The 27,242-nt window shown below is 37.5% G+C and overlaps 1 protein-coding gene across 3 annotated transcripts in view; it reads right to left on the bottom strand.

The window, feature by feature from the left end:
• The window catches only part of LOC136877390 (zinc finger protein ubi-d4), a 570,041-nt gene that overhangs the window by 5,722 nt on the left and 537,077 nt on the right, over nucleotides 1–27,242 (bottom strand). For all 3 annotated transcript variants that reach the window (XM_067151392.2, XM_067151393.2, XM_067151394.2), the window contains exon 9: nucleotides 12,468–12,580. In XM_067151392.2, coding sequence (XP_067007493.2) covers nucleotides 12,468–12,580 — 113 coding nt within the window. The remainder of the gene's footprint in view (nucleotides 1–12,467; nucleotides 12,581–27,242) is intronic.

Genomic DNA, 27,242 nt, shown 5'->3' with positions numbered 1-27,242 from the left:
CTTTTATAAGTGAAATGAAATGAGATGAGATGGAATTCCCATTTCCTCTAGAACACACTACAACTTAGGCCACAAAACACAATCGAAGGCCTTTTGGTAGTCAATGAAGCACAGAAACAAAGGAATGTTGAATTCATGTGCCTTTTCAACCAACTGACATATAATTAGAATCTGTTCTCTAGTTCCTCTTCCCTTGACAAAGCCAGCCTGTTCTGATGGGAGCTGATATCTAATGTAAGGGTTCAAACATTCATTTAAAATATGCAATGATATTTTACTTGCATGTGATATTAGTGAGATGGTTCGATAATTCCCACAGTTCCTTGTTGATCCTTTTTTGTGAAGTGGAATGAAGATGGAAATCAGCCAGTCTTGTGGCCATACACCACTGTCCCATATCTTGTTACAGATGAAATGCATTAAACGTACCCCTTCTTCTCCCATTTCCTTAATCATTTCCCCAGTGATGCCATCACTTTCTGGTGCTTTATGATTCTTCAGGTGTTTAATTGTATCTACTACTCCACTCCTCAATACTGAAGGCTCTGGTTCAGAGTTAGATTGATTAGGGTTGTACTTTTTGCAAACATTCCTGGTGGTCGCATCTGCATACAGATTTTCACAGTATCTTATCCACCTTTCAATGGCCAGTTGTTTCTCTCCAATGATGGTATCATCTTCATCTTCCACAACCCATGAACAGGGCTTGAAGTCGCGTGTAATTTTCTTTACCTTCATAAAGAGATCACGAGGTTGACAGTGCTGCTTATGCAGTTCAATCTCTTCACAGGTTTCATGAATCTGGTCTGCCTTATCAAGTCTGCACTGCTTTTGAATTTTCCGAGATAGTGATGTGTACATTTTTAAATATTCATCAGTTTCATCATTGTTTCTTTTCAACTGTTTCCTTTCCTCTATTAGGCTCAAAGTTTCGGCGCTTAACCATAGCTTCCTAGGAAACAAATTCTGCCCACGTATTTCCTTGCTTACACTACTCACAGCAGTCTTCAAGTTGTTCCATACTGAATCTGCAGTGTCAGTTTGATTTATTCCTAATGATTGTAGTTTGGGACGAATAGCCTCGCCAAAGCTACATAGAGCTCTATCATCAAATTTCATTTCCCGTACCTTTGTTGTGGTTTTGAGTTTTAGTCGCATTCTCATGACGACGAGGATATGGTCTGAACCACATTCAGCACCAGGGTAATTTCTGCTGTTTAAAACAGATGACTTCCAATGACTTCTGATCAGGATAAAATCAATTTGATTTCGTACTCTGTCTCCAGGGGATATCCACGTATATCGGCGGCAAGGGTGATGTTGAAAGAGTGTATTGGTAACAATCATTTCCTTATCTATACAGAATTGCAGAAGACGCTCTCCTCTATCATTTCTAGTCCCAAGCCCATATGGACCAACAAGTACACTAAGGTAGTTATCGGATGACGTGTCACCAATCTTAGCATTGAAGTCACCTTGAATGATGAGAACTTCTCTTTGAGGAATGTTATCAATAAAGCATTCTAATTGACTGTAGAATTCGTCTATCTCATCTTCAGGGGCAGCAGATGTTGGTGCATACACCTGTACAATATTTAATTTACAAGATGTTGAATTTATCTTGATGGAAATAATTCTATCATTAACTGGATAGTATCCAATGACTGCGCTACATAACTTCTGTGGAACGACGACTGCTACACCATTTTGACTTTGATGATTATGTCCGGAGAAATATACTGTGTTACCATTGGTAGTGGTGAAATGCCCAGCACCTTTCCAGTGTGTCTCACACAGTCTCAAGATTTTCACACCATATAGCGTCATTTCTCTCTCAACAATTGATAGTTTGCCAGTCTGTAGTAAACCCCTCACATTCCAGGTTCCAGATAATATCTCTCTGCGAAGCGAACATCTTTTATTCAAGGCTACTCTCAACCCTGTCCCCGCCCCCGGAGATCCGATTGGGGGACTTGAAACTCTGGAATTATATTTAATAGTAGGTACAAACATTTAGAATTGGGCAAAGCCATTGGGTTGTCTTGGGTAAGGTAATGAGGTGGGTTCCTGTGTCCTTCCTCATATCAACTAGGCCGCTCCTAACATGGAGGATAAAATCAATTTGATTTCGTACTCTGTCTCCAGGGGATATCCACGTATATCGGCGGCAAGGGTGATGTTCAGTGCAGAAGCCTCACTTTACTCATCTTAAAGATGGCTGACAATATGGGCCGGCTCGTGACCTAGGCAACGCTAAGAATGCTAAACAGAGTGCCAATCTTCATCATAGTTTCTGTGGTAGCAAAGACAAAAGAAACAGATTGGGTGAAAGTGAGAGCAAAGATGTTAGCCAAACATAACGAGTGGCTATCTAGGTAGTGTTATCTATGGAACTATTGTAGCAGTTAACAAGATGGCTGACACTTACTTAAAAAAAATTATAATAAATATTACACTAAAAACACTATTAAATGAGAGTATATTCTTTGGACAACACTAACACAAACTCAGCACCCAAAATAAGCCACAAATATTCCTCAGAAGCTACGAAAGAAGCGCAGGTTTTCTGTATAGGCGGATGTAAGATGCAGCACTATTACACACTATCTACACCACATAGATAAATAAAAAAACAAAGCGAAACAAACAGTTGTTGAATCCAAAAATAAATTGTGGGAAGATTTTGGTAATAACCTGGAAATATTAGGTCAAGCAGTTGGGAAACCTTAAGAAGGTAGTAAAAAATTAAATGAACAGTGTTTTCGGTAATTCAGGTGAACTGATAATAGATCCCAGGGAATCACTGGACAGGTGGAGGGATTATTTTGAAAATCTTCTCAACATAAGAAGAAATAATCTTGGTGGTGTTGCAAACAACCAAGCTCATGGGGAGAAAGAAAATGATGTTGGTGCAATTACACTTGAGGAAGTGGAAAGGGTGGTAATTAAACTCCATTCTCGTAAGGCAGCAGGAATAGATAAAATTAGACCTGAAATGGTGAAGTATAGTGGGAAGGCAGGGATGAAATGGCTTAAGAGAGTAGTAAGATTAGCATGGAGTGTTGGTAAGGTACATTCAGACTGGACAAAAGCAGCAATTGCACCTATCTTTTCTAAGCAAGGGAACAGGAAGGATTACAACAACAACTGAGGTATCTCGTTGATTAGTATACCAGGCAAAGTATTCACTGGCATCTTGGAAGGGAGGGTGCAATCAGTGGTTGAGAGGAAGTTGGATAAAATCCAGTGTGGTTTCAGACCACAGAGGGGCTGTCAGGATCATGGGCCAGGTAAGTGAAAAATGTTACGAGAGGAATAGACAGTTTTATTTATGTTTCGTAGATCTAGAGAAAGCATATGACAGGGTACCGAGGAAAAAGATGTTTGCCATACTGGGGGGCTATGGAATTAAGGGTAAATTATTAAAATCAATCAAAGGCATTTATGTTGACAATTGGGCTTCTGTGAGACTTGACGGTAGAATGAGTTCTTGGTTCAGGGTACTTACATGGATCATCTGCTAAAAGGTATAAAGTGCAGAGAGGGATTCAGTTAGGTGGAAATGTAATAAGCAATCTGGCCCATGCTGACAACTTGGTCGAAATTGCAGATTGTGCCGAAAGCCTGCAGTCTAATATCCTGGAACTTGAAAATAGGTGCAATAAGTATGGTATGAAAATTAGCTTCTTGAAGACTAAACTGATGTCAGTAGCTAAGAAATTCAACAGAATTGAATGTCAGATTGGTGATACAAAGCTGTAACACGTAGATAATTTTAAGTATTTGAAGTTGTGTGTTCTCCCAGGATGGTAATATAGTAAGTAACATTGAATCAAGGTGTGGTAAAGTTAATGCAGTGAGCTTGTAGTTGCGATTAACAGTGTTCTGTAAGAAGGAAGTCAGCTCCCGGACGAAACTATCTTTACATCGGTCTGTTTTCAGACCAACTTTGCTTTACGGGAGCGAAAGCTGGGTAGACTCAGGATCTTATTCATAAGTTAGAAGTAACAGACATAAAGGTAGCGAGAGTGATTGCTGGTACAAACAGGTGGGAACAACGGCAGGAGGGTACTTGGAACTAGGAAATAAAGGCTAAGTTAGGAATGAACTCTATGGATCAAGCTGTGAGACGAATGGAGGAGGATAGGTTACCTAGGAGAATAATGGAGCCTGTTATGGAGGGTAAGAGGAGTAGAGGGAGACCAAGACGACGATGTTTAGACTCAGTTTCTAACGATTTAAAGATAAGAGGTATAGAACTAAATGAGGCCACAGCACTAGTTACAAACAGAGGATTGTGGCGACATTTAGTAAATGCACAGAGGCTTGCAGACTGAATGCTGAAAAGAATAATGGTCTATAATGATTATGTATGTTTCTCTTTACTTGTTCCACTTGCTTGTGGCAGGCTCTTCATTTTTATATTTCCTATCTGACCTCCCTTTGTCAGCTCTTGTTCTCTTCTGACCCAATGGTTTAGGTTATTGAGGCCTAGGGAGTCATACATTTTTATGCCCTTTGTGGCCCTTTCCTTTCTTCTGCTGATGCCTTCATTTTTGAACTACGGACCTATTCTATTTTCCCTCTGATTAGTATTAATAGAGGATGGTAGCCAAGTTGAACTCCCCATTAAAACAATAATCACGACCACCACCAATTTTTCTCTGCAATGTATGATTTCTGTGCATTTCATGTAAGATTTGAACTCTGCATGATCACTGATTTAGTTTTTTGGAATTACTTGCTGAAACATCAATTAAAGACATTATTAATACGCACACATTCCATACTTTCTATCTTAAGTTCACGCACCTCTAAACACACTGTGCTACTAAGAAGCTTCCCTGCAAAACATGTGTGACCTCATTCAAAGTAACCAAGCAACTTCACTGCGAGCTGTGTTCCTAGGTAGAAATGAGATTTGTATCCAATTTGACCCTTTCAAAGTGAATATTTGTGGTATGAATCACTGCTCCAACCGATAATTCTGATTCAAAATAACCTTTTTGGTTAAAAACACTGCTTCTTTTCATTATTAAAAAATATGCATGCTCACTAAAATGCCAAAATACTTCTCATAGAAATATTTTGTGAGGAAGAAATGACATCATTTGAAAAAGCGTTAGCTCTGTTAATTGAAAGACAGTGTTTAAAATGTGTATGTGTATATATAATTTTATAACATTTTGCAAGAAAACTGAATAAATACACAATTCAATAAAAATGCCCCTCCACCCAAAAAACACACTGGAAAAACGAGTAGGCAGTGATAAGGTAAACAACTTATAGGGAATCCGCCACCTGGGTGACAGCCCTAAATGCATAGCATTGATGACTGATTGATCCCACAACCTTCTGGCTACAAATCCGGAGAGCTACCACCTGAGTTATCCGGCCAACTGGAAAACCATATAGTGTAATCCTTAAGACCTGCAACAAATTTTGCAGTGCCTTTTCTCTCACAAATGATTGAATATTGGGTTGTAACACTTTGGCACATTTATACTGGGTAATGACCTCTTGCTAGAGAAATTATGATTCTTCTTCTTCATTCTAGCATATTTCCGCTGGAGCACAGTCTGCTTTTTTAATCTTGGCTCGCCATTTCGCATGAACTTTGGCATCACAAGTTCAGAGTTTTCACATCAGCATTTACTGTGTCAGGGCAACACTGCTTTGGACGTCCACATGGACGCTGCCCATTAATTTCAAAGGAGTGAGTGAAATTGAAGAATAAGAAATTGACCCAGCACAAATGGAACACACAAAGTTTAAAGAACACTGACACAGACATAGAGTAGGGAATAAAGAACGGTACAAAGTGTCGCGAAGCAAAGGAGAACTGTATGAAGGAGACAAAATGAAAACTAATCAGTTAGCAGAAACTTTTCATGACAGTGCAAAATGGGAGGAAATAAGGAATAGTACAACTGAAGCTGCTGAGGAAGTGCTGGGAAGAAGACAGTTACAGCCGAGGAAGCCATGGATGACTGATGAAATCATAAACCTTATTCACGAAAGGAATAAGGAGAGAAGAGTAGGGAATAAAGAACGGTACAAAGAAATTAGATATCAGATCACAACAAAGTGTCGCGAAGCAAAGGAGAACTGTATGAAGGAGACAAGCGAGATTAAAGAAAAGGACATGATCAGAGGGCAGATGGAAAAGGCATATTTCAGTATCAGAACCCTACAACACAAACAAAAAATGAGAAGCTCCATAGTCAGAGATAAAATGGGAAACCTCCTGTTCAACACTGAAGAAATCTGTGAACGTTGGAAAGAATACATTGAAGACCTGTACCAAGGAAACGATGTAAATAATATAACCAGCCACATTGAAAAAGAACACGAGATAGATGAATGCAGAAAGGGTCCCTCAATCACATCTTCAGAGTTTAATGCAGTCTCCAGGAAAAGAAAGCAGCCGGTCCAGATAACATTCCAGCAGAACTTCTGAAACACTTGGGTGACGATATGAAACATTACCTTTTTCAGCTGGTATCAGATTGCTAATGAGAATGGCATAGTTCCACCTGACTTTAGTAAAACCAGAACTATTGCAATACCAAAAAAGAGGAGTGTCACGGACTGTTCAGATTATCAAACAGTCACTCTCCTGTTTCATGCTTCAAAAATACTGCTCAACATCATCAAGAATAGAATTAAAGGGAAGTTCGAACACTATATCGATAATAACCAGTTTGGATTTCGATCAGGGAGGGGTACTAGGGAAGCAATTCTGGCATTACGTTTAATTCTGGAGAGAAGAATTGAGAAGAATAGGAAAGTATACATAACCTTTGTCGACTTAAAGAAAGCTTTTGATCGAGTAGCCTGGGAACAACTTTTCCTTACCATGAAAAAAGCAGGAATTGATTGGAAGGATACACGCCTCATACTAAATTTGTACAGAATGCCGAACACTGATTTAGAAATCAGTGGGACAAAGAAAAAAGCCAAAATAAGAATAGGAGTTAGGCAAGGATGTCCACTGTCTCCTTATCTCTTCAATATGTTCATCGAAGAAGACATCACATTCATGAGGAGAAAACAATGGGGATCAAAATTAATGGCAAACAAGTACATTCTATAAGATTTGCTGATGATATTGCCATACTAGCAGAAACAGGTAAAAGTATGCAGAGAATGATCAACATATTAGCAGAAACTTTAGGCAAATGGAGCCTCAAAATTAATACAAGGAAAACAAAAACCATGACAATATGTAACGACAAGAAAACACCTGTAACACACTTAAAAATTGGCCCTGATAAAATAGAACAAGTGAAACAGTTTTGTTACCTAGGAACCCTGATCACGAGTGACAATCGGAGCATATCAGAAGTCACGAAGAGGATAGCCATGGCAAAGAGAACATTCCAAGATAAAAAGAATCTGCTGGCCAACAAACATATAGATATTCAAACTCGGAAGGCCTTTGCAAAAACCTTTGTATGGAGCGTGCTTCTGTATGGTTGTGAAAGCTGGACATTAGGAATGCAAAAAAAAGAAAAAAATAGAGGCAGTTGAAATGTGGATCTGGAGAAGAATGCAGAGGATAAGTTGGACTGAAATGAAGATCAATACCGAAGTCCTTAGAGAGATAAGAGAAGAACGGAATCTGATAACTGAAACTGAAAAACGGAAAATAAAATTTAATGGTCACATTCTGTGTCATGAAGAGTGCCTTTGTAATATCATTGAAGGAAAAATTGCTGGAAAAAGAGGAAGAGGACGATCCAGAGTGTCTTACTTCAAGAACCTGCTTCTGAGGATGAAGTGCAAGACCTACGCTGAGTTGAAAAGACTGGCTCAAGATAGACAACTGTGGCTGCAGCGACAAGGCTTAGCCTTTAGAATATGATGATGATGAGTGAAATTGGCAACTGTTCCAGGTGCAGCATGCAGGACATGACCATGGAATTGAAGACATTTTTCCTGTGCCTTCTCAGTGATGGTGTCGTTTTTGACATGAAACAGGAGTGTGATGCCCATCAACCAATTAAGCACATGCATTTCCATGGTGTGTAATTGGCGGTCTATAGCTTTGTCAGCTGATAGTCATTTTTTTTTTTTGCAAGTTGCTTTACATCGCACCGACATAGATAGGTCTTATGGCGACGATGGGATAGGAAAGGGCTAGGAGTGGGAAGGAAGCGGCCATGGCCTTAATTAAGGTACAGCCCCAGCATTTACCTGGTGTGAAAATGGGAAACCACGGAAAACCATCTTCAGGGCTGCCGACAGTGGGGTTCGAATCCACTATCTCCAGAATAATGGATACTGGCCGGACTTAAGCGATTGCAGCAACAGGACGTAATATCATGAGGTGTATTTTGGACTTCAGATGTAGTGGCATCCTTCACAGAGTACGCCTGTAACTTCCCTCCATCTCATCCATGCTGCCTTTATCCTACATTGCGCTTCATCACCTATCCCACCATCAGTCAGTGGGCGAGATCCTAGATATAGCTTACGGTCATCATTAAGGTCTCTCCATCAACTTGGATGGAGCTGTTGCTTGGGGTGGTTTCCAGGTATTCTGTCTTCTTTTTGTTCAGTCTAAGACCATATTGAAAGAGATGGCTGTTCCAATCTTCAACTTGATGCAGCTATCCTCTTCTGGAGGTATCAGCAAGGATGACATCATATGCATATAAGAGAGTCCAAGGGACTTCCTTTGGCAGGTCCCGTGTGATTGTGCCCATGACGAGGACAAAGAGAAATGGGGACAATGCAGAGCCTTGGTGTACATCGACTTTCACAGGGAAGCTCTCTGAGCTGCTGACAGCGCAACGTACACAACTTGTGGTGTTCGTGTATAGTATCTTGATCCAATCGATAAGCATATCTGGTACACCCTGGCCGCAAAGTTCATACTAGATCACATGATGTGGAACAAAGTCAAAAGCCTTTTCAAGATCAAGGAAGGCAATAAGCAGTGGCAGTTGTTTCTCTCGGTGCTTTTCAATAAGCATTCTGGCAGCGAAGATTGCATGGGATGCTCCAGCACCCTTGATGAAGCCGCAGTTGTTGGTACTAATGCTGGCAATATCACCCAGTCGTCGATCAAGGATTCTTTCAAAAATCTCCAAATTGTGCAACAGGAGGTGAACTATAGCTCAGGTATAATCCTTTACCAAAATATTGGGACATATGAGTCCAGCCCCATAGTTGGGTGAGAAAAATGGGACGTATTGTCCAAAAGTAAATCGTACGTGAGACAGACAAGTGTCTCGTGCAATGGTAATAATTATTATGAAGGAATGTGGAGGATTTCTAACTATCAAATGGTTCCTACAAGTACTCTATAATATAGGATGGCTGGTTTATTTACATAAGATGTGCTATTGATGGAGGACACAATGTACATTGTTGAAGATAACATGAGAAGAATGGCAGTCTTTAGTAACAACAATGGCGTATCTAAACAATGACCTTCAAAATGACAACATGTCTGTAATAACAATTGCATTTACAAATATTTAATCGTTAGTCTATTTGAAATTTGTATAGTCGAACATTAATTCAATCATAAATAATAAATCTTCAAATGAATATTTAAGTATCTTGAAAATGATTTAAAACATTGCCTTAAATGGTGGTTTAAATATCACCTTAATCATTGATTTAAAATACGTCACCATAATATATGTTAATCTAGATTGTAACTGACAATGATTGAATTTGGATATTAACTGGTCCGAATGAGTTTGAGTTGGTTGATTCTCATCTCCTTTACCCGCAGTTCTAAGAGAAATCCTTACATTGGCCAGTATTCGCTTTCAGGTTATATCATTTGAGCAATTATAAATTAACATTAATTCAATGGCAGCAACATAAAGATACTCATAAAATGAAAGAGATTTTCCCTTTCTCAAACAACATACTCAGTTCAATGCAGAAATAAATAATGTGAGATTAAAGATTGATTCGAAGAACATAAACAAATGTGGTACCATCAAATAAAGAATAAATCATCTCAACATACTTACAAAATGAGAAGAATCTGGCATCGTCCTAGAGTGGATAAAGTACATCCCACAATATTACAATATAGCCACACTGGATCAATTCTGGATTACTCTTCGACAAAAGACTGAAATAAAATCTCATGCACAAACATAGTATTACAGTACTACTGCTGGTGGTTACTGGATCAATTCTGGTCAGATTCTATAAATCTGTAATAAATAACAAGAGCAGAACTCGGCATACAGCTTCTAATATTCATTGATTACTATCGAAGATTGCTACATTCTATTACCTTTCTTATTTCATTGCTACAAGCGATCTATTCGTTTCTATACCTACTCAAAGACTATTCAACTAATACCTCTCATAAAATATCAGTGCAACATAACACGTAACTTAAATAACACATCAATTCAGTAGCCCGTAGACTTATAAACATGTAGATTCAATAGTCGCAGATCTTCAAAAATACATAGATTCAATAACTTGTGAACCTAAGATACAAAGATTCAATAATATGTAGCTAATACTGTCCTCGATTCTCCTGTGAAATAAACGTTACTGTACAAATCTGCTAAACCTACTGAATACTCTGAAATAGAATTACTACTCTCTACCCAGCAATAATAGTACAAATATTATTACACTTGATGCATATTCGTTGTTTCGAAGATCCTAATTTACCTGACCTGCAACACTGAAATTAATATTACTGAAGACTAAAATCCAGACATTCAAATAAGTGAGATTTAGATACATGATCAACATTAAACGTGGCTTGAAATTCTTTATTGAAGATATACTATGTCCTATGGTACCTTCATTTATTTGAAGATATAATATCAATCTCATATTCCGAATATTCTTTCTGCTCTGCCAATTGTAAATATGTACACAAGAATCAAAGTAAAGAAAATAACCTGAAAGAGAATTCTGTATTAGTGAACAAAGAAGTAAGGACTTGTCATATGTAGAGCCGCCTCCGCCGGGATCAGGTTAAGTATTACAGTCCATCTTGGCATTGTCCTGGTGCCTCACATATTAATTCATCTTTATGTAACATACACTAAAGGAAATACACATCTTGAATGTCACACACTGTAACATAATAGCATACATTATTCTTGGCCAAGCATGCATAAATTACAATTACAGTAATAAAATCAATATTTATATGATTAATAAATTGTAATTCCAATCTTGAAATTATCACAGCAAACAGTTCGGATTAATATTAAATTCCCTAACTCCGACCGTATGACAGAATACCGGTTGCGTCTGTCGTGAATATCGGCGACGATCCTTAGTGTGAAATGCGGCGATAATAAAAATAATAAATGCTCAGCTTATACGATTGCTTCCTTCTACGTTCAAGGCAAGAGAGTGAGTGACAGTTGTTAACAATGGGCAATGTAAGCTTGCCACGTCTGTACGACTTCAGCTGTATCCCACTTTAAATGTTGAGTTTCCATACTCAATTTTGTTAATTATCCATCTTGTTATTACCTTAAATCATGCCGTGAATTTAGAAATAATGCTCCATTATCTCAAGTTTTATAATTAATTCTTTCATTTAAATAAATTGCTATATTGAAATGTCGTTGTTCCGTCATATTCCAAAGATAATTATAGATGCAGATTCCACTCTCCGTGAAGCAAAGATGGTTACTATCAACGTCAATATGAGGAAAATGTCACAGTATCTTGGAGTCATTCTCCACAGAACTCAGAGTAACAAAACATACCTTCTTCCCATTACTTAACCAAGCTCATTCATAAACGTGCTGTGATGAATATCATCCTTCGAGCTAAGCAATGCAGACTTCCTTAGGAGATTCTATTTAATTGGTATCATTCTTATCTACTCTACTGGAAATGAGAAAGCTCCACTGGGTGATGGGCATATCCTTATAAATCATGTCAGGAATGATACAGTTTGGCCACCAACTGCGGAAAAAATTAGAGAGAATGGTACAGTCATATACAGTGAGCAGCATCTGGTACAGCTGCCAACTTCATTCCCCATTTTGATCTTCAAGGCCAATGCCCTAGATGACAACCAAAGCAGTGCTGGCAAGGTACAATAAATTCAGACTAAAAGATCATCGCTTTGAAGCCTAATGACATTGTTCATTGATCCATAAAGCAGATCCTCTGTCAGTGGGATAATGTTAGGAAGAAGAAGTAGTCTCGTCTATTCTATTGCTGACTATTATGCCCCTGTACAGCTGGAAATGGTGCACATGCAGAGAGAGGATGTGATGTTAAATGATACAATATATTGCAACTCTGGTACTTTGAAGTTGATGTCATGTTAATGGTTACATGCTTGAAAACTATTTAGTAACCTTCATCAAATACGTATTTTTGCTCTTCTTCATACACAAAGATTATTCTGTGAGCTGAAAATTTCCACATTTGATGAAGTAAAACAGTATATTTTCTCAATGTAATAAGCCTTCCATGGATTTTCAATTGAAAATACTCACATCATTGTCTGATGTACCACAAATGGAACAACACTTGCACTCAATACACTGCCACCGGTATTTACGCACTGAGATGATCATGTTTGGAGTAAACTGCAAGCATGTAGGATGGCCTAAAATGGGGACAAACAAGAGAACAATGTTAATATACAGGGTAAAAGAACAGTCACAGTAATTAGGCAGGTTGTTCGTTCTTTTCTGTTGCTACAATTAAATATTTGACACAATCTATTATCTCTCTATTCAAATTTGCCTAAAATGTACAGGATACAATTTATAACATTATTTTGGAATGACAAATCTCCCTTGGAAGACTTAAACTAAGTGTGTAGTTTTATGAGATGTATCATATCGTGATTACAATCACAGGATCTGTGATTTGACATGGAATCTAAATTTAAAAAAAGCAACTTCTCATTTTAAAATTATTCCAAATTTTTTAGGCAAGAATTGACTCGAGGATCCCTATGTAACAGTGATAATCAGTTATTCATGCATACACTGCACACCTCACTCCTAGAAGAGGATAAGAATATTTCACATACACAAGCACACGACAGTTTCTTAATGCTACAACTGCACAAAATGAAGAGTTTAAATTGACAACTGAACTTTGTCAAATTGTTTAATCTATTTCTTTTGCTGAGGCAATGCAATTTACTGAAAGAAGAGTGCCAAAAAAAAATCATGATCCTTAGTACTGTGGGAAGATTAAGAAAATCTTTGTGTAGCAGGCCAGAGATGATCTAAAATGCAACTCAAAAGAATATCTCCTTGAGAGTATTTCCTCAAATATCAGAGAACTCATAGTCCATCTCAGACGGGAAGCTATTTTCAGTGTGGTCATTTTTATGAAGTAAAAATATTTTGGCCTGATAAAACATATTTAATGCAGTGAAATTTTCAATAGAGCACAAAGCATTGAGGCTAAAATGCTGCTCATTTGTCACAGACTATAGGAAATTATCACCAGTATTGAAGGAAAAGAGAGAGAAAAAAAAAGATAATTACTATCAGTTAAACATAGATAGGATGATAGCAACTTGGATAGGAATGATATTAGAATAAATGCAATGACAGGCCAGTGTCAGATGAGAAAGCCAGAGAAAGAAGATCCAAAGACAATGAATTGTCATTTTAAAGCTAGATATATCTAAGGGTCAGAGGAATTAAAAGTTTGAATCTATACATGAGGAGTCCTGATTTATAGTCACTGTAAAGGAGTGACAGCCAGTACTATCAGGAAGAACAAACATGTTTTTTCCTTTTACAATTTGTTTTATCTCACACCAACACAGACAGCTCTTATGGTGATGAGGTGGAGGTGGAGGGGCTAGTAGTGGGAAGGAGTCGATTGTGGCCTTGATTAAGCTAAAGCCCCAGCATTTGTCTGGTGTGAAAACTGGAATGCACAGAAAACCATTTTCAGGACTACCATCAGTGGGGTTTGAACCCACTATCTCCTGAATGCAAACTGGTAGCTATGTGACCAGAAGAAAGATTAGGCAATGCTTTTAGTAAATGCATGTTTCCTAAAATTGTTTGAAATGGGAATTTATTTCAGCATATCTTCTTATCAACAAAATTCTGTGTTTGAAACCACTTCAGCAATCCTTTTTTAATGTGTAACTGCAGATGATTTAGGAAAGTAAAATCCACATGACTGTAATATACTGAAAGTGGGATCTGGATAAAATGCAAATAAACACAATGACAGGCCAGTGTCAGACGAGGAAGCCAGAGAAAGAAGATCCAAAGACACTGAATTCTCATTTTACAGCTAGATATATCTAAGGGTCGGAGGAATTAAAAGTTTGATTCTATACATGAGGAGTCCTGATTTATAGTCACTGTAAAGGAGTGACAGCCAGTACTATCAGCAAGAATGGAAAAATGGTATGGCTATTAATGTTGAAACAAATTAAGCAGTTAGCTTTGGATACACATGCAGGATAGTGGGTGTCTGAGGAAAAGATCAAATTTGAGGATAATTGTAGATCACTACTCAACAAGGTTTTTATAACATGGACAAAAATAAATATTTTTAGGTAATTTGTATATTCTGATTACAAATATGGCCTTGGAAAATTGCCTACACGTCACATTTTCTATAAACTCATATTTTTTAGTTAGCGAATCATATAAAAATGTATTAAAACCTACCCACATTGAAAGAGGTTATGTTCTTCAACATAGATCTTTTACACAAATACGTATAATTTCTGTTCTTTTAAAGTACCATTTGAAACTAGACTCTTTTGTGGTTTGAAAGAAGTGTTACCCTTTGCGGTGGGGTTTGTTGTTTTATTACCCTTATTATGCATCTCCACGGAGGGTAGGCACACCCGACTATAACTGACTAACGGAAAGAAAAAAGGATTGCTTGCCATTGTATTGTGAAAATACGGTTGCTTGCTGTTGTACTGTGAGACAAGAAATATTTAGTTCTGATTGTGGAAGTGTTGTGAGCGGTACTAGTTATTCTACAATAGTGTTAAACGGATCACAATCGTCGTTCATGTAAAAATTCTCCAAATAGTTTCTGCTATGTTTGTGGGGAATTTTCTTTGAAATTACAACGTCAATCAATTACAGACAATGTTAAAAAAAAAAAAAAAAAAAGCATTTTGCTTGCATTTTGGCTGTTAAGAAGGTGATCAAGAAAAAAATTGGGCACCACATATGTGTTGTGTAACGTGTTACGTGAAGTTAACAGAGTGGTTGTGGGGGAGAAAATAACAATTAGTCTTTTGTTGTTCCAATGATTTGGCAACAGCCTACCAGTCATCTGGAAAATTGTTACTTCTGTATTATCAAAACAGAGGTATTTTCAAGGAAAACTAAAGGTAACATTGGGCATCCTAATCTGCCATCAGCCGTAGGATCCATGTCACATTGTCCAGAGCTTCTCGAACCTATCCCTTCCCCCAGTGAGGAACACGAACAATCAGAATTCTCACACTACCCTCCAACTTCCGCTGATCCTACCTACATTCCCAAATATCATGAAACACCTCATCTGATACGACAGGCAGAACTTAACGATCTAGTTACGGATTTAGGTCTTTCCAAGCAACATGCTGATCTATTAGGTTCTAGACTATAAAAATGGAACTTATTTGCAAGAGATACCAAGATTTCAGTGTTCAGAAAATGAAATGATAAGCTGACTACTTATTTTGCAATGGAAAATTCTGTTTGTGCACGCAAAAATATAATCAGGCTGATGGATGAAATAGATATTGAATACAATCCAGAAGAATGGAGACTGTTCATCGATTCATGAAAACTAAGCTTAAAAGCAGTTTTATTACATAATGGCAATACAAAACCTTCTATTCCAGTGGCTCATTCTGTCGCTATGAAATAAACTTATGAAAACATGTCACTAATTTTGAATGCAGTAGATTATAATGAACCTCGCTGGGCAATTTGTGGCAATTTGAAAGTAATAGCTTTGTTGCTTGGATTACAAGGGGGATTTACTAAGTTTTTTTTTTTTTTTTAATGTTTGTGGGACAGTCGGCAAACAGCACATCATTATGCAGTGAAGGACTGGCCTATCAGAAAAGGTTATATTCCTGGTGAACATAAGATTAAATATCCTCCACTAGTGCAACGTGAAAAAGTACTTCTTCCGCCTTTGCATATAAAACTAGGGCTAATTAAAATTTTTGTGAAAGCTCTAAATAAGAGTGGAGAAGCCTTTCAATACTTAAAAACTCTGTTCCCTAACATCAGTGATGCTAAATTAAAAGAAGGCGTATTTGTTGGTCCACAAATTAGAAAACATTTGAAGGACAGCATTTTTGAGAAAAAAAAACTTAACCCTAAGGAATTATGAGCATGGAAATCTTTTGCTGTTGTCAAAGGATTTTTAGGGAATCAAAAGGAAGAAAATTATCGCCAGTTAAAAGAGACATTACTAAGAAACTACAAAGAAATGGGCTGCTGTATGTCACCGAAGATGCATTCTTACATTCACATTTGGACTTCTTTCCTGAGAACTTGGGGGCTGTAAGTAATGGGCATGAAGAGTGATTTCACCAAGACATTGCCACAATGGAGCAACAGTATCAAGGAAGATGGGATCCTCTGGCGATGGGCGATTATTGCTGGTTTTTACAAAGGAAAGATTCGAGTTCACATAAGAGAAAGAAATAACGTATTTTTCTCTATTTTACTGCATGAAGAGTAGTTTTTATAAGTCTTTAATAGCTGGTTAGTTATTAATATGCCAGTTCTATCATATCTAAGCTACCCTTGAAAATTTTCGTACAAAAATGAGAACAAAGTCACTTTTTAATAGATCAAAAATCCTGATTTATTCAGTGAATCAAGTAACTTCTATATATATATATATAAAAAGGACAAGTTACAAACTTTTCACTGTCATTTTCATGTTCAACACATGCAAATTAGTTAATTTTATTAATGTTATGGGAAAAAGTTCAAATTTGTTGAGTAGGTGTCATGGCAGGGGGTGGTAAATTTCGACGAGGAAGGCATATAGGGGATATGGTTAGGAAAGCATTTAGTTCACTGCACAAGGTAATGCAGATGTTAAAAGCTGCAAGCATAGGAATTAAAGAAGTGGCAAATTTAACACCTGTAAGGCTTCAGTTGGAGTATGTTTCCAGGAGTGTGGAACCTTTCAAATTTACTTGATAAAGAACAGGAGGATGATAATAATAATGTTATTGATTGTATCCTCCTCTGTGAACCATATGAGCTTGTCATGGTGGGGAAGCTTGCACATCCCTATAAAACAGATAGACGAACCGCAGGTGCAACCATATTGGATGGGTATCTGTAGAGAAACCAGACTAAAGAATGGGTCATTCAGAGGGGTGTAGCAGCCTTTTGGAAGTTGCAAAGGAGGTAGTCTTGATGACTGACTGATATGGCCTTGTAATAAGATTTAAGATGGTTCAGCTGTGTTGTTCGTACTGCTACACGGCTGAAAATAACGAGAAACTACAGCCGTAACTAACTCACGAGGACATACAGCTCTCTCTGTATAAATGAATGATGTACTGATGATACTGATGATGGCTTCCTCCCGGGTAAAATATTCCAGATGTAAACTAGTCCCCCATTCGGATCTCTGGGTGGGGACTACACGGGAGGGGGCAATCATCACGAAGATGAATACCGACATTCTGCAAGTTGGAACGTGGAATGTTAGAAGTTTAAATCATTATAGTAGGTTAGAGAAACTGAAAAGAGAAATGGATAGACTAAAATTAGATACAGTCAGTATAAGTGATGTATGTTGGCAGGAAAAGCAGGATTCTTGGTCATGTGACTACAGAATTATCAACACAAAATCAAACATGGGAAATGCAGAAGTTGGTTTAATAATGAATGAGAAAATAGGGTAGTGGGTAAGCTACTATACATACAACCAGCATATAGGTGGACCGGCAAAAGGTTGCACTTGACAGTTGTAATTCATGTTGGCACCACTACAAAAATGAAATGAAGAAAGTCACCCATCGATCAGAATGACCAATCCACTACTTTTTATGTCAGGTACAGTTACGCATTTTATTCATATTAATTCGTATTTAATTCCATGCAGTGCTTATAATCTTTTATTTGCTTACAAAAATATGATCATTTAAAAATATTATAAGGTTGAAGCGAGCCACAAAATAAATACAAACTATTTTCATTTGATTGTTGTTGGCAATATTCGTAGTATAGTGGTGCCATCTATAACTAGCTTGACTATCGTATTTAAGTGTTGCCGTTTTGACTGTCGCCGCTAGCACGTGGTCAGGTGTAATTCATGCATTTATGAAAGTTTTGTTTTCTTTGTGACATAATTGTGGAATTTTATTTTAACGAGTGCAGTGCGATGTCACGTAAACCACAATATAGTCATGAACCGCGAAGTAATAATCCTTTGCGCCGCGGAGTGGCCCTTAGAAAAAGTTAGTCATGTTGCAACGTTCATTAATTCGGCAATGACAATACATGGCATCACCACTGACTGCCAGGAGTTGATGATCTGTCTTGACGACGATGACAACAATGACAACGAAGGCGATGGTAGTGATACCCTCCAGTATTGAGCCTCTACCAGTGTGAATCAGGTATGAAAATGTTTCTGAATTTTCGTAAATTTAATACATTTTACTTGAAAACTTTTAAGTTAGCACGGAAATATATTATTGTAACATTAATTGATGTATTTAAAATAAGATTCTTGTCAGCCGATTTCGTCTGTATTTTCTAATATCACGATAAAAAGAACTTCGTAGTAGATTAATCTCGTATCATTTTGTGTGAGGAAATATTTTATTGTAAACTTAATCTGTGTGTTGAAAGTTCGATTTTTGCCGGCCGATTTCATTTGTATTGTGTATCATCACCATGACATTAAAAGCATTTCTCCCATGTTTTTAAAAACTCACGTGTCGTGCAATCAGCTGTTGTTGCGGCGGCAACATCGCTTTGTGCGCCATTGCAGTGCAACTAACATTCTGTGCAGCTGTCATGTACAACCTTACGCCAGCCCACCTATAGTTAATGAATTATTGTTTTGAAGATAGACACCACACCAACGCCCACCACAATAGTACAGGTCTATATGCCTGCTGGTTCAGCAGATGAAAAAGAAATCGAAAGAATATATGAAGAGATGGAAGATTTAATACCATATGTAAAAGGGGACGAGAATATAATTGTGATGGGAGACTGCAATGCAATTGTAGACCAAAGAAGAGAAGGTAAATGCTGTAGGAGAATTCAGACTGGGACAAAGGAACGAAAGAGGAAGTCAGCTGTTGAATTCTGCACTGATCATAATTTTATCCTTGCTAATACTTGCTTCAAACACCACAAACACTGTATACATGGACAAGATCTGGAAACACAGCAAGGTATCAAATAGACTTTAGTATGATTAGACATTGATTCAGAAACCAGGTGTTGGATTGCAGGACCTTCCCAGGAGCAGACATGGACTCTGACCACAACTTGGTGGTCATGAAATGTCATCTAAAGTTGAAGAAATTGAAGGAATGGAAGAAGATAAGTTGAAAGAAAAGAGTGGACAGTAGTGAAGAATGAGATCGGTAGCGCTGTTGAAAAAAGGTTAGAAAGAAAGGCAAAATCAAGTAAGAATCAGTGGATGACTGATGCAATTGTTTAATATGTTCCTGCCATCTTTTTTTCCCTAGAAGTGGTCTTCCATCTGAGCTCTTAACATTCATGCTCCTAGTTTTCTTTTCTCCACAGGTTTCCTTGCTTTTTCTACATGCAGCATCTACCTTTTCTACAGCACTACAATCTTCAATATCCTTTCACTTCTCTTTCAGCCATTCTTCCTTGGCTGACCTTCACTGTCTACCTACTTAAATCTCCTTTATTCTTTTCTTCCTACCTCCTTTTTTTGCATTTTTGTATTTTCACCTTTCATCAGTCAGGTCTGATATCTCCCGAGTCATCCACTGATTCTTACTTGATTTTACCTTTCTTTCTAACCTTTTTTCAACAGCGCTACCGATCTCATTCTTCACTACTGTCCACTCTTTTCTTTCAACTTATCAATACAAGCTTTCTGCACCTGTCCAGTTACTTTCAGTTCTCAAAATGGTTGCTGTTATAGGCCAGAAACACATCACAATGGTAAACGGTTGCTTGAACAACATTGGTCAATGTGTCCACGGGGTTTCTGCACAAGCTGATGTAATTTCTTGATGAAGAGCCTCCAGTATAGGTGGTTTCCTGTTGTACATGGCATCCTTCAAGGTCCCCCGAAGGTAAAAGTACAGAAATGTTCTGGTGAACGTGGTGAGAGCTCAAATGCACCTCTTTGTCCTGCAGATTCTGTAAAACTCCAAGTGGCTATCGGGATCATCTTCACTTAATGCATGCTATAATCTTGATACAAACACTTTCCACTAAGTGGCTTTCAGAATGAATCATACACTTGCACTGCTAACCCCTGCCTCACAAGCAAAATGTGTAGCAGACTTCTGACGTTGCAAACTTTTCTAAGACCAAAGACCAAGAAACAGGACTTGTAGCTATATGAGGTCTTCTGGATCTTCCCTTGTGCACATCACAAATGGTACCATGCATCTCAAACTTATCACAAAGCATGTTGGAGGTTGTGTTGCAAACTCATGCCTCTCCACTCATTGAACTTCAAGATTTAAAAACTTAAAACCACACTTCAAAATGAGCTTCCATTTCTCAAACACTCCTCAAGCGTGCCCTGGCCATTTTGTTTCACTATCATACATCACATAGTAGTCATAAGAGCCATACAGATCTGTTGAGAAAACACCATCCTACATATTCGACAGGTAATTCAATGCAACTGTGAAAACAATACACAGATACCATTTGTTAAAGCGCGAGTACTTATTTTTGATAGATCCTGTATTATTATTATTACAGCGATACCTGTTTGTAATGGATCAAATTCAAATGTTCAGAGGAACAATATAAATGAGAGAGGAATGATATATCAACCACAAAAGTTTCATTCTGCATTTTCTTATGAGAGAAGCAATTGAGAGGGAGATGGGAGGAACAACAACATTTCTCACAATGCCGGTCAAAAACAAACTGAACCTTTCAGAAGATTCTGGCATTGTCAGAAAAGAGCATTTTCTTGTTGTGATTAACACTTTTTGTAAGACATGCTCAGAATACCTGAATACCTTGTGAAATAAATACAGTAACTAATTATGGAAGACCAGAGAAATTTCAATAGGTTCTTTACCAAAGTATGCCCAGTTGGTCTGGCATTCAGAATAATATTACTATAATTCCTAGTAGTTTAGTGAAAGCTAATATTGTATCTAGTTCAGATTCAGAAGCAAAATTCAGTGGCAATGTGCAAAAGAAATAGTAATACAGCATCAAAATCAAAAGGAATGGAAGAAAATATATTTTGTTAACAGACAGATGAGTACAGACTTTTGAAAAACTGGAAGTGGAACAAGTTAATGATGATGTTCTTCTTAAGGCAGTGGAGATGGTAATATGTTTGCTGTTACATGTACACCCATGGAAAGTGTCTTTCCATAACCAACAATATATGGACAGAGGATAAATCTTCCTTGAGTGTTTCAACGTGAGGTCGATCTTGTTTGTCCGAGTGAACATGAACTTATGGGGAGTTTTAGGAATGACTATTAAAGAATAAAGCCCTTCTTTAAAAGATTGTTTTTTCTGACAAATACTTCTGGCAGAATTCCTCCACTTCAGCATAACATTCTAGATCAACAAGAGGCACATATCATTCTAAACTTATAATGCATTATACAGTAATATCACAATATGAAGTAATTGTTGGAATGATTGATTGAACAGTGCCTTTTGAGATAATCTATATATATAAAATAAGAGTTTTGTCTGTACATTGCTCAGAATTTGAAAAGAATGGTATTTCTGTATCGGTCATGTCCACAGTAACAAGATAATGTATTTTTTACTTTTCCGTAATTTCTGTCTGTCTGTCTGTCTGTATGTATGTATGTATGTACACACAGCACGAGAAAACGGCTAAAGAGAATTTAATGAAAATCGGAATGTAAAGTCGGGTGATGGACCGCTACAATCTAGGTTATAAATTATTTTAATCATGCTGAGTGAAATGGTAGTTTAGGGGAAGGCCTGAAATTTAATTCTCAAATATTTATGTTATTAGTGGTCGTGTCTTAATGAAAATCGGTAGACAAAGATCGGAAATAAGTCACTACAATATAGGCTATATATGCTGAGAAAAATGGTAGTTTAGGGGAAAGCCTAAAATTTAACTGTCAAATATTTATTATATTAGTGGTTGTATCTTCACGAAAATTGGTATGTAAAGTCGGGGAATAAGTCGCTATAATCTAGGCCATCAATAATGTTATTCACACTGAGTGAAATGGTAGTTTAGGGAAAGGCCTGAAATGTAATCTATCTATATGTATGTACATGCATCACGAGAAAACGGCTGAAGAGAATTAAATGAAAATCGGAATGTAAAGTCGGATGATGGACCGCTACAATCTAGGCTATAAATTATTTTAATCACGCTGAGTGAAATGGTAGTTTAGGGGAAGGCCTGAAATTTAATTCTCAAATATTTATGTTATTAGTGGTCGTGTCTTAATGAAAATCGGTAGACAAAGATCGGAAATAAGTCGCTACAATATACGCTATATACGCTGAGAAAAATGGTAGTTTAGGGGAAAGCCTAAAATTTAATTGTCAAATATTTATTATATTAGTGGTCGTACCTTCACGAAAATTGGTATGTAAAGTCGGGGAATAAGTTGCTATAATCTAGGCCATCAATAATGTTATTCACACTGAGTGAAATGGTAGTTTAGGGGAAGGCCTGAAATGTAATTCTCAAATAAGTTATTTATGTTATTGGTGGTCGTATCGATAAATATATAAAATAAGAATTTTGTTTGTACATTACTCAGAATTTGAAAAGAATGGTATTTCTGTATCGGTCATGTCCACAGTAACAACGAAATGCATTTTTTACTTTTCAGTAATTTCTGTCTGTCTGTCTGTCTGTCTGTCTGTATGTATGTATGTATGTATGTATGTATGTATGTATGTACACGCATCACGACAAAACGGCTGAAGAGAATTTAATGAAAACTGGAATGTAAAGTCGGGTGATAAACCACTGCAATCTAGGCTACAAATTATTTTATTCACGCTGAGTAAAATGGCAGTTTAGGGAAGGCCTGAAATGTAATTCTCAAATAAGTTATTTATGTTGTTAGTGGTCGTATCGATAAATACGACATAACTAACTTAACTTTAGTTATGTCGTAAGTTAGTAGTAGTTATGTAAGAAGTTATTAAATTTCCGATCACTTATGTCTTATACATTGTTACCGTACCACATACAATCACAGAGATATTCATGAATTTGGATTTATGTTACCAAGTCCACATCAGCGCCCAGTCACGTGAAAATGTGTAAACAAAATTTAGTGAAAATCGGTATGTAAAGTCTGAGAATAAGGAACTAGTCTACGATATAAATTTTGTAATACGCCCTAATATCACACAGTCGAAAGAAAACTATTGTGAAGGCCTGCAATATAGAAAGCTCATAAACTTTATCAACAATGACATTATATCGACCATTATTTGTTGTGATGTGCTTTTAGTCTTATGTTTCCACTCATCCTCGATAGATAGGATTACTGCAGCGTACCAAGATTTTTTAAATTTGCTTGACGTCGCACCGACACAGGTAGGTCTTATGGCGACGGTGGGATAGGAAATGAATAGGGGTGTGAAGGAAGCGGCCTTGGCTTTAATTAAGGTACATCCTGGTGTGACTGGTGTAAAAATGGGAAACCACGGAATACCATCCTCAGGGATGCTGGCAGTGGGGATCGAATCCACTATCTCCCGGAAGCAAGCTCGTACCGACTGTAACAGCCTGCTGTATATTGGCGAGAAGTAGCTGGGGAGTTAGATAACTTTCTTCTTTAGCATGCCATTCCTCTGGTTCATACATTTTCTGATATTACTGGTACGTAACACACTGGTTCATCATAGTATTCGAGCTATTCTATCCCTACTCTGAGGCACTGATTGGAATGAGTAGTGTGCATATTTAACGGAATAATGACAGAGGAGTGTTCACGGCAGTCTGCGACCTGGTTATTCCAGCTCTGGAACTTTGGAGTGTTAGATCGGCACCGTAGTACTGTTCGCTGAAAGTGAGAATGTGTGCGGTTTTTCATTTGATCAAGTATTTTATATGATAACATTGCTTTCAATCGCTACATTCCTACTGACGTTTTTGTAATGACCTATGTTGAATTCAGTTAGGAAAACCACCAAGTCAGTCTTTCTGAGAATCCCGTAGCGAAGCACGGGTACATCAGCTAGTATTTTAATATATTCACTTTATAGAGAGGAACAGGTGGTTAAATTGACCAACTATATGTCCCATTTTTGGCACAAAATATTATGGCTACCCTGTGTTAGGGTTACCAGATGACAACATTTCCAATGAGCTACAGTATGAAGTAGAGGATTGCCTATACGGGCAAAGTACAATGGGGATTATATGCCCCATGACCGCTACGGTAGCTGTGAAGATCCTACAGGAACCCTGAAAAGTGATGGCTAATGAGGTTCTGGGGAAGAAGCCATGTTAATGTGGCTAATGGTGGAATAAGCCAAGGCCAACTAGATAGACAGGCCATAAGGCTCCCCCTCCACTTCCGGCTCTACGTCACACAAGTCGCCAGCGGCTTCACTTCTCGCCAGTGACTTGTAAGCTGATCTGAACCTCGCAGCAGTGAGGCTATCGATGGTGTTGAATGATTTAAACATGTGTGAACATTGTGAATTATGGCCACGTCGTGTTGTATACCTGGTTGTAGAATCAACTACAGTTCAAAACAGCCTAATATTTCAGTGTTTAAATTTCCTACTGACTTGTTTTGAAAACAAAAGTGGATCATACCCATCCGTCGAACCGAATTCGTCCCTTCAGCAAGCTCATTTGTGTGCATAAAACACTTCGACGAAGTTTCGTAATTAGGGACGATTCTGTTAAAAGACCTGGTGAGTCTCTTTTAACTGTAAAAGCTAACTATTTAAAACTCTCAAACGACGCTATTACTAGGTTTGAAAGTGTGCCTGCCTATCTGTCTAAAACTCTTCCAACACCGAGCAAAAATCCTATTCAAAGACAAGAAGAAATTGAAAAAACGGGAAGAGGAAGGAAAGAAAGAAAGCCGAGGAAGAATATGACAGGATCAAGGACTTCGATGACGTTCAGGATAATTTCAGTATTAAACGCAAGTTAGATTTGGACAAAGTTTTCGTCAATTTTAACAGCCAAAGTCTCTGTATTTTCAAAATGTATGACAGAGGAAAATATTCCGAAAATTGGTACTTCCTTAACATTAAACAAGGCTCTTGATTTTAAAGCCATTAAACATGATATTTTCATGAGTGATGACCCTGATATATGTGCATTAGGTGACGGGGGCAAGATATTAAAATGGTCAAATTAGAAAAGTATGTGTCACTTCCTGTTTAGACCTGCTTGTAACTCAAAAGTGACTGCCCACGACAAAATAGAATCTGTGCACAAAATAATCAATGAAATTGAAAGTGAAGTTGATGAGTGAATCATTACTGATAAATTATAATTTTGTAAGGAACAGTTAAATATAGCCTTTCCAAAGAAAGTATCTTACTCCTGTATACAAATAACATGGTTCACTTCAATATTTTTCGCATTTCCTGGGGCGTAAAAGAAGATAAGACAGTCAACGTTTCTTACAATGCCTCACCCGGTTATTCACAGTCTTTTACTGCAAAACTAGGCACTGGAAATTCAGGTATTGATGATTCACATTGGAATTACTTTAAAAAGAAACTAAAATTGTTAAAGGAGCATGAATGATTTTGTAACTTGTTGGATGGAGTCTATGTAAAACGTGAGCTGAACTATAAAGGAGGAAAGGTTTTATTTTTTGCTTTATGTAGCACCGACACAGATAGGTCTTATGGCGACGATGGGATAGGAAAGGCCTAACAGCTGGAAGGAAGTGGCCGTGGGCTTAATTAAGGTACAGCCCCAGCATTTGCCTGGTGTGAAAATGGGAAACCACGGAAAACCATCTTCAGGGCTGCCGACAGCGGGATTCGAACCCACTATCTCTCGATGCAAGTTCACAGCCGCATGCCCCTAACCGCACGGCCAAATCGCCCAGTAGGAGGAAAGGTAGAGGGAGTTGCTTTTATTAGTAAAAGCAGGGAAAATAACACTACGTTAGCTACAACTGCACAAACTTTTATGTTGTCATCCAATATTTTAAAAAATAAAACGTTGATTTGTTTCCATATAAGAACCTAACATGACATTTTTCAGAAGAACTAACTTTGCAAGTCTTTAAAGTATTAACAGATAGGCCTATTAGCTTATAAGGTAGCATGCATATATATATATATATATATTTTTTTTTTTTTGCAAGTTGCTTTACGTCGCACCAACGGCGATGATGGGAAAGGAAAGGGCTAGGAGTGGGAAGGAAGCATCCGTGGCCTTAATTAAGGTACAGCCCCAGCATTTGCCCGGTGTGAAAATGGGAAACCACGGAAAACCATCTTCAGGGCTGGGATTCGAACCCACTATCTCCCGAATACTGGGCATAATTTCTAATAATAACTGTGTTAGTAGGAAAATGTTTGAAAAGCTGTGCAGGAGCAATTTACAAACCACTTTTCAAAACCCATTGACGAAACACAAAAAATAAATAATTGTTTGATACTGGTCATTTGTTTAAAATCTCAATAAATAACTGGCTTAATGAAGCTGACAACTTATCCTGACTTTGACAACTCTGAGTCAGACAAAAAAATGTCTATGTGAGTCTATCTAGTGCGGCCTTGGCTTGCTCCTGCCCTGGACCAAAAGGTGTTGTACCAGACTCTTTTAGAGCTACAAAATGTAAACCTGTATACTAATGTTTCTACATGAGGATTCTCAGATAAAAATTCTGATTTCGCTTGTTAACAATGTTCTGGAAAACGAAAATGTTATGTTTAAAACATGCAGTGATTAAATAAATAGTTTTAAACATTTTGTTGACAAATGTATATACATCTTTTGTAATATATTATTGAATAACAATAGAAAAGTTACCATAGACAAACTCATGGCTACGAAGAAGAAATCCTGAGGAAAATAAAAATGTATAAACCGAAACCTTAGGAATTGTGAGGTAAGTTTTATGTTGCAGCTTAATTTCTAAGAAAGGTTTC

This window comes from Anabrus simplex, chromosome 7 (genome assembly GCF_040414725.1).
Source record: "Anabrus simplex isolate iqAnaSimp1 chromosome 7, ASM4041472v1, whole genome shotgun sequence".
Lineage (NCBI taxonomy): Eukaryota > Metazoa > Arthropoda > Insecta > Orthoptera > Tettigoniidae > Anabrus > Anabrus simplex.
The sequence above is the reverse complement of the archived record's forward strand: the minus strand, read 5'-3'. Positions and strand labels throughout refer to the sequence as shown.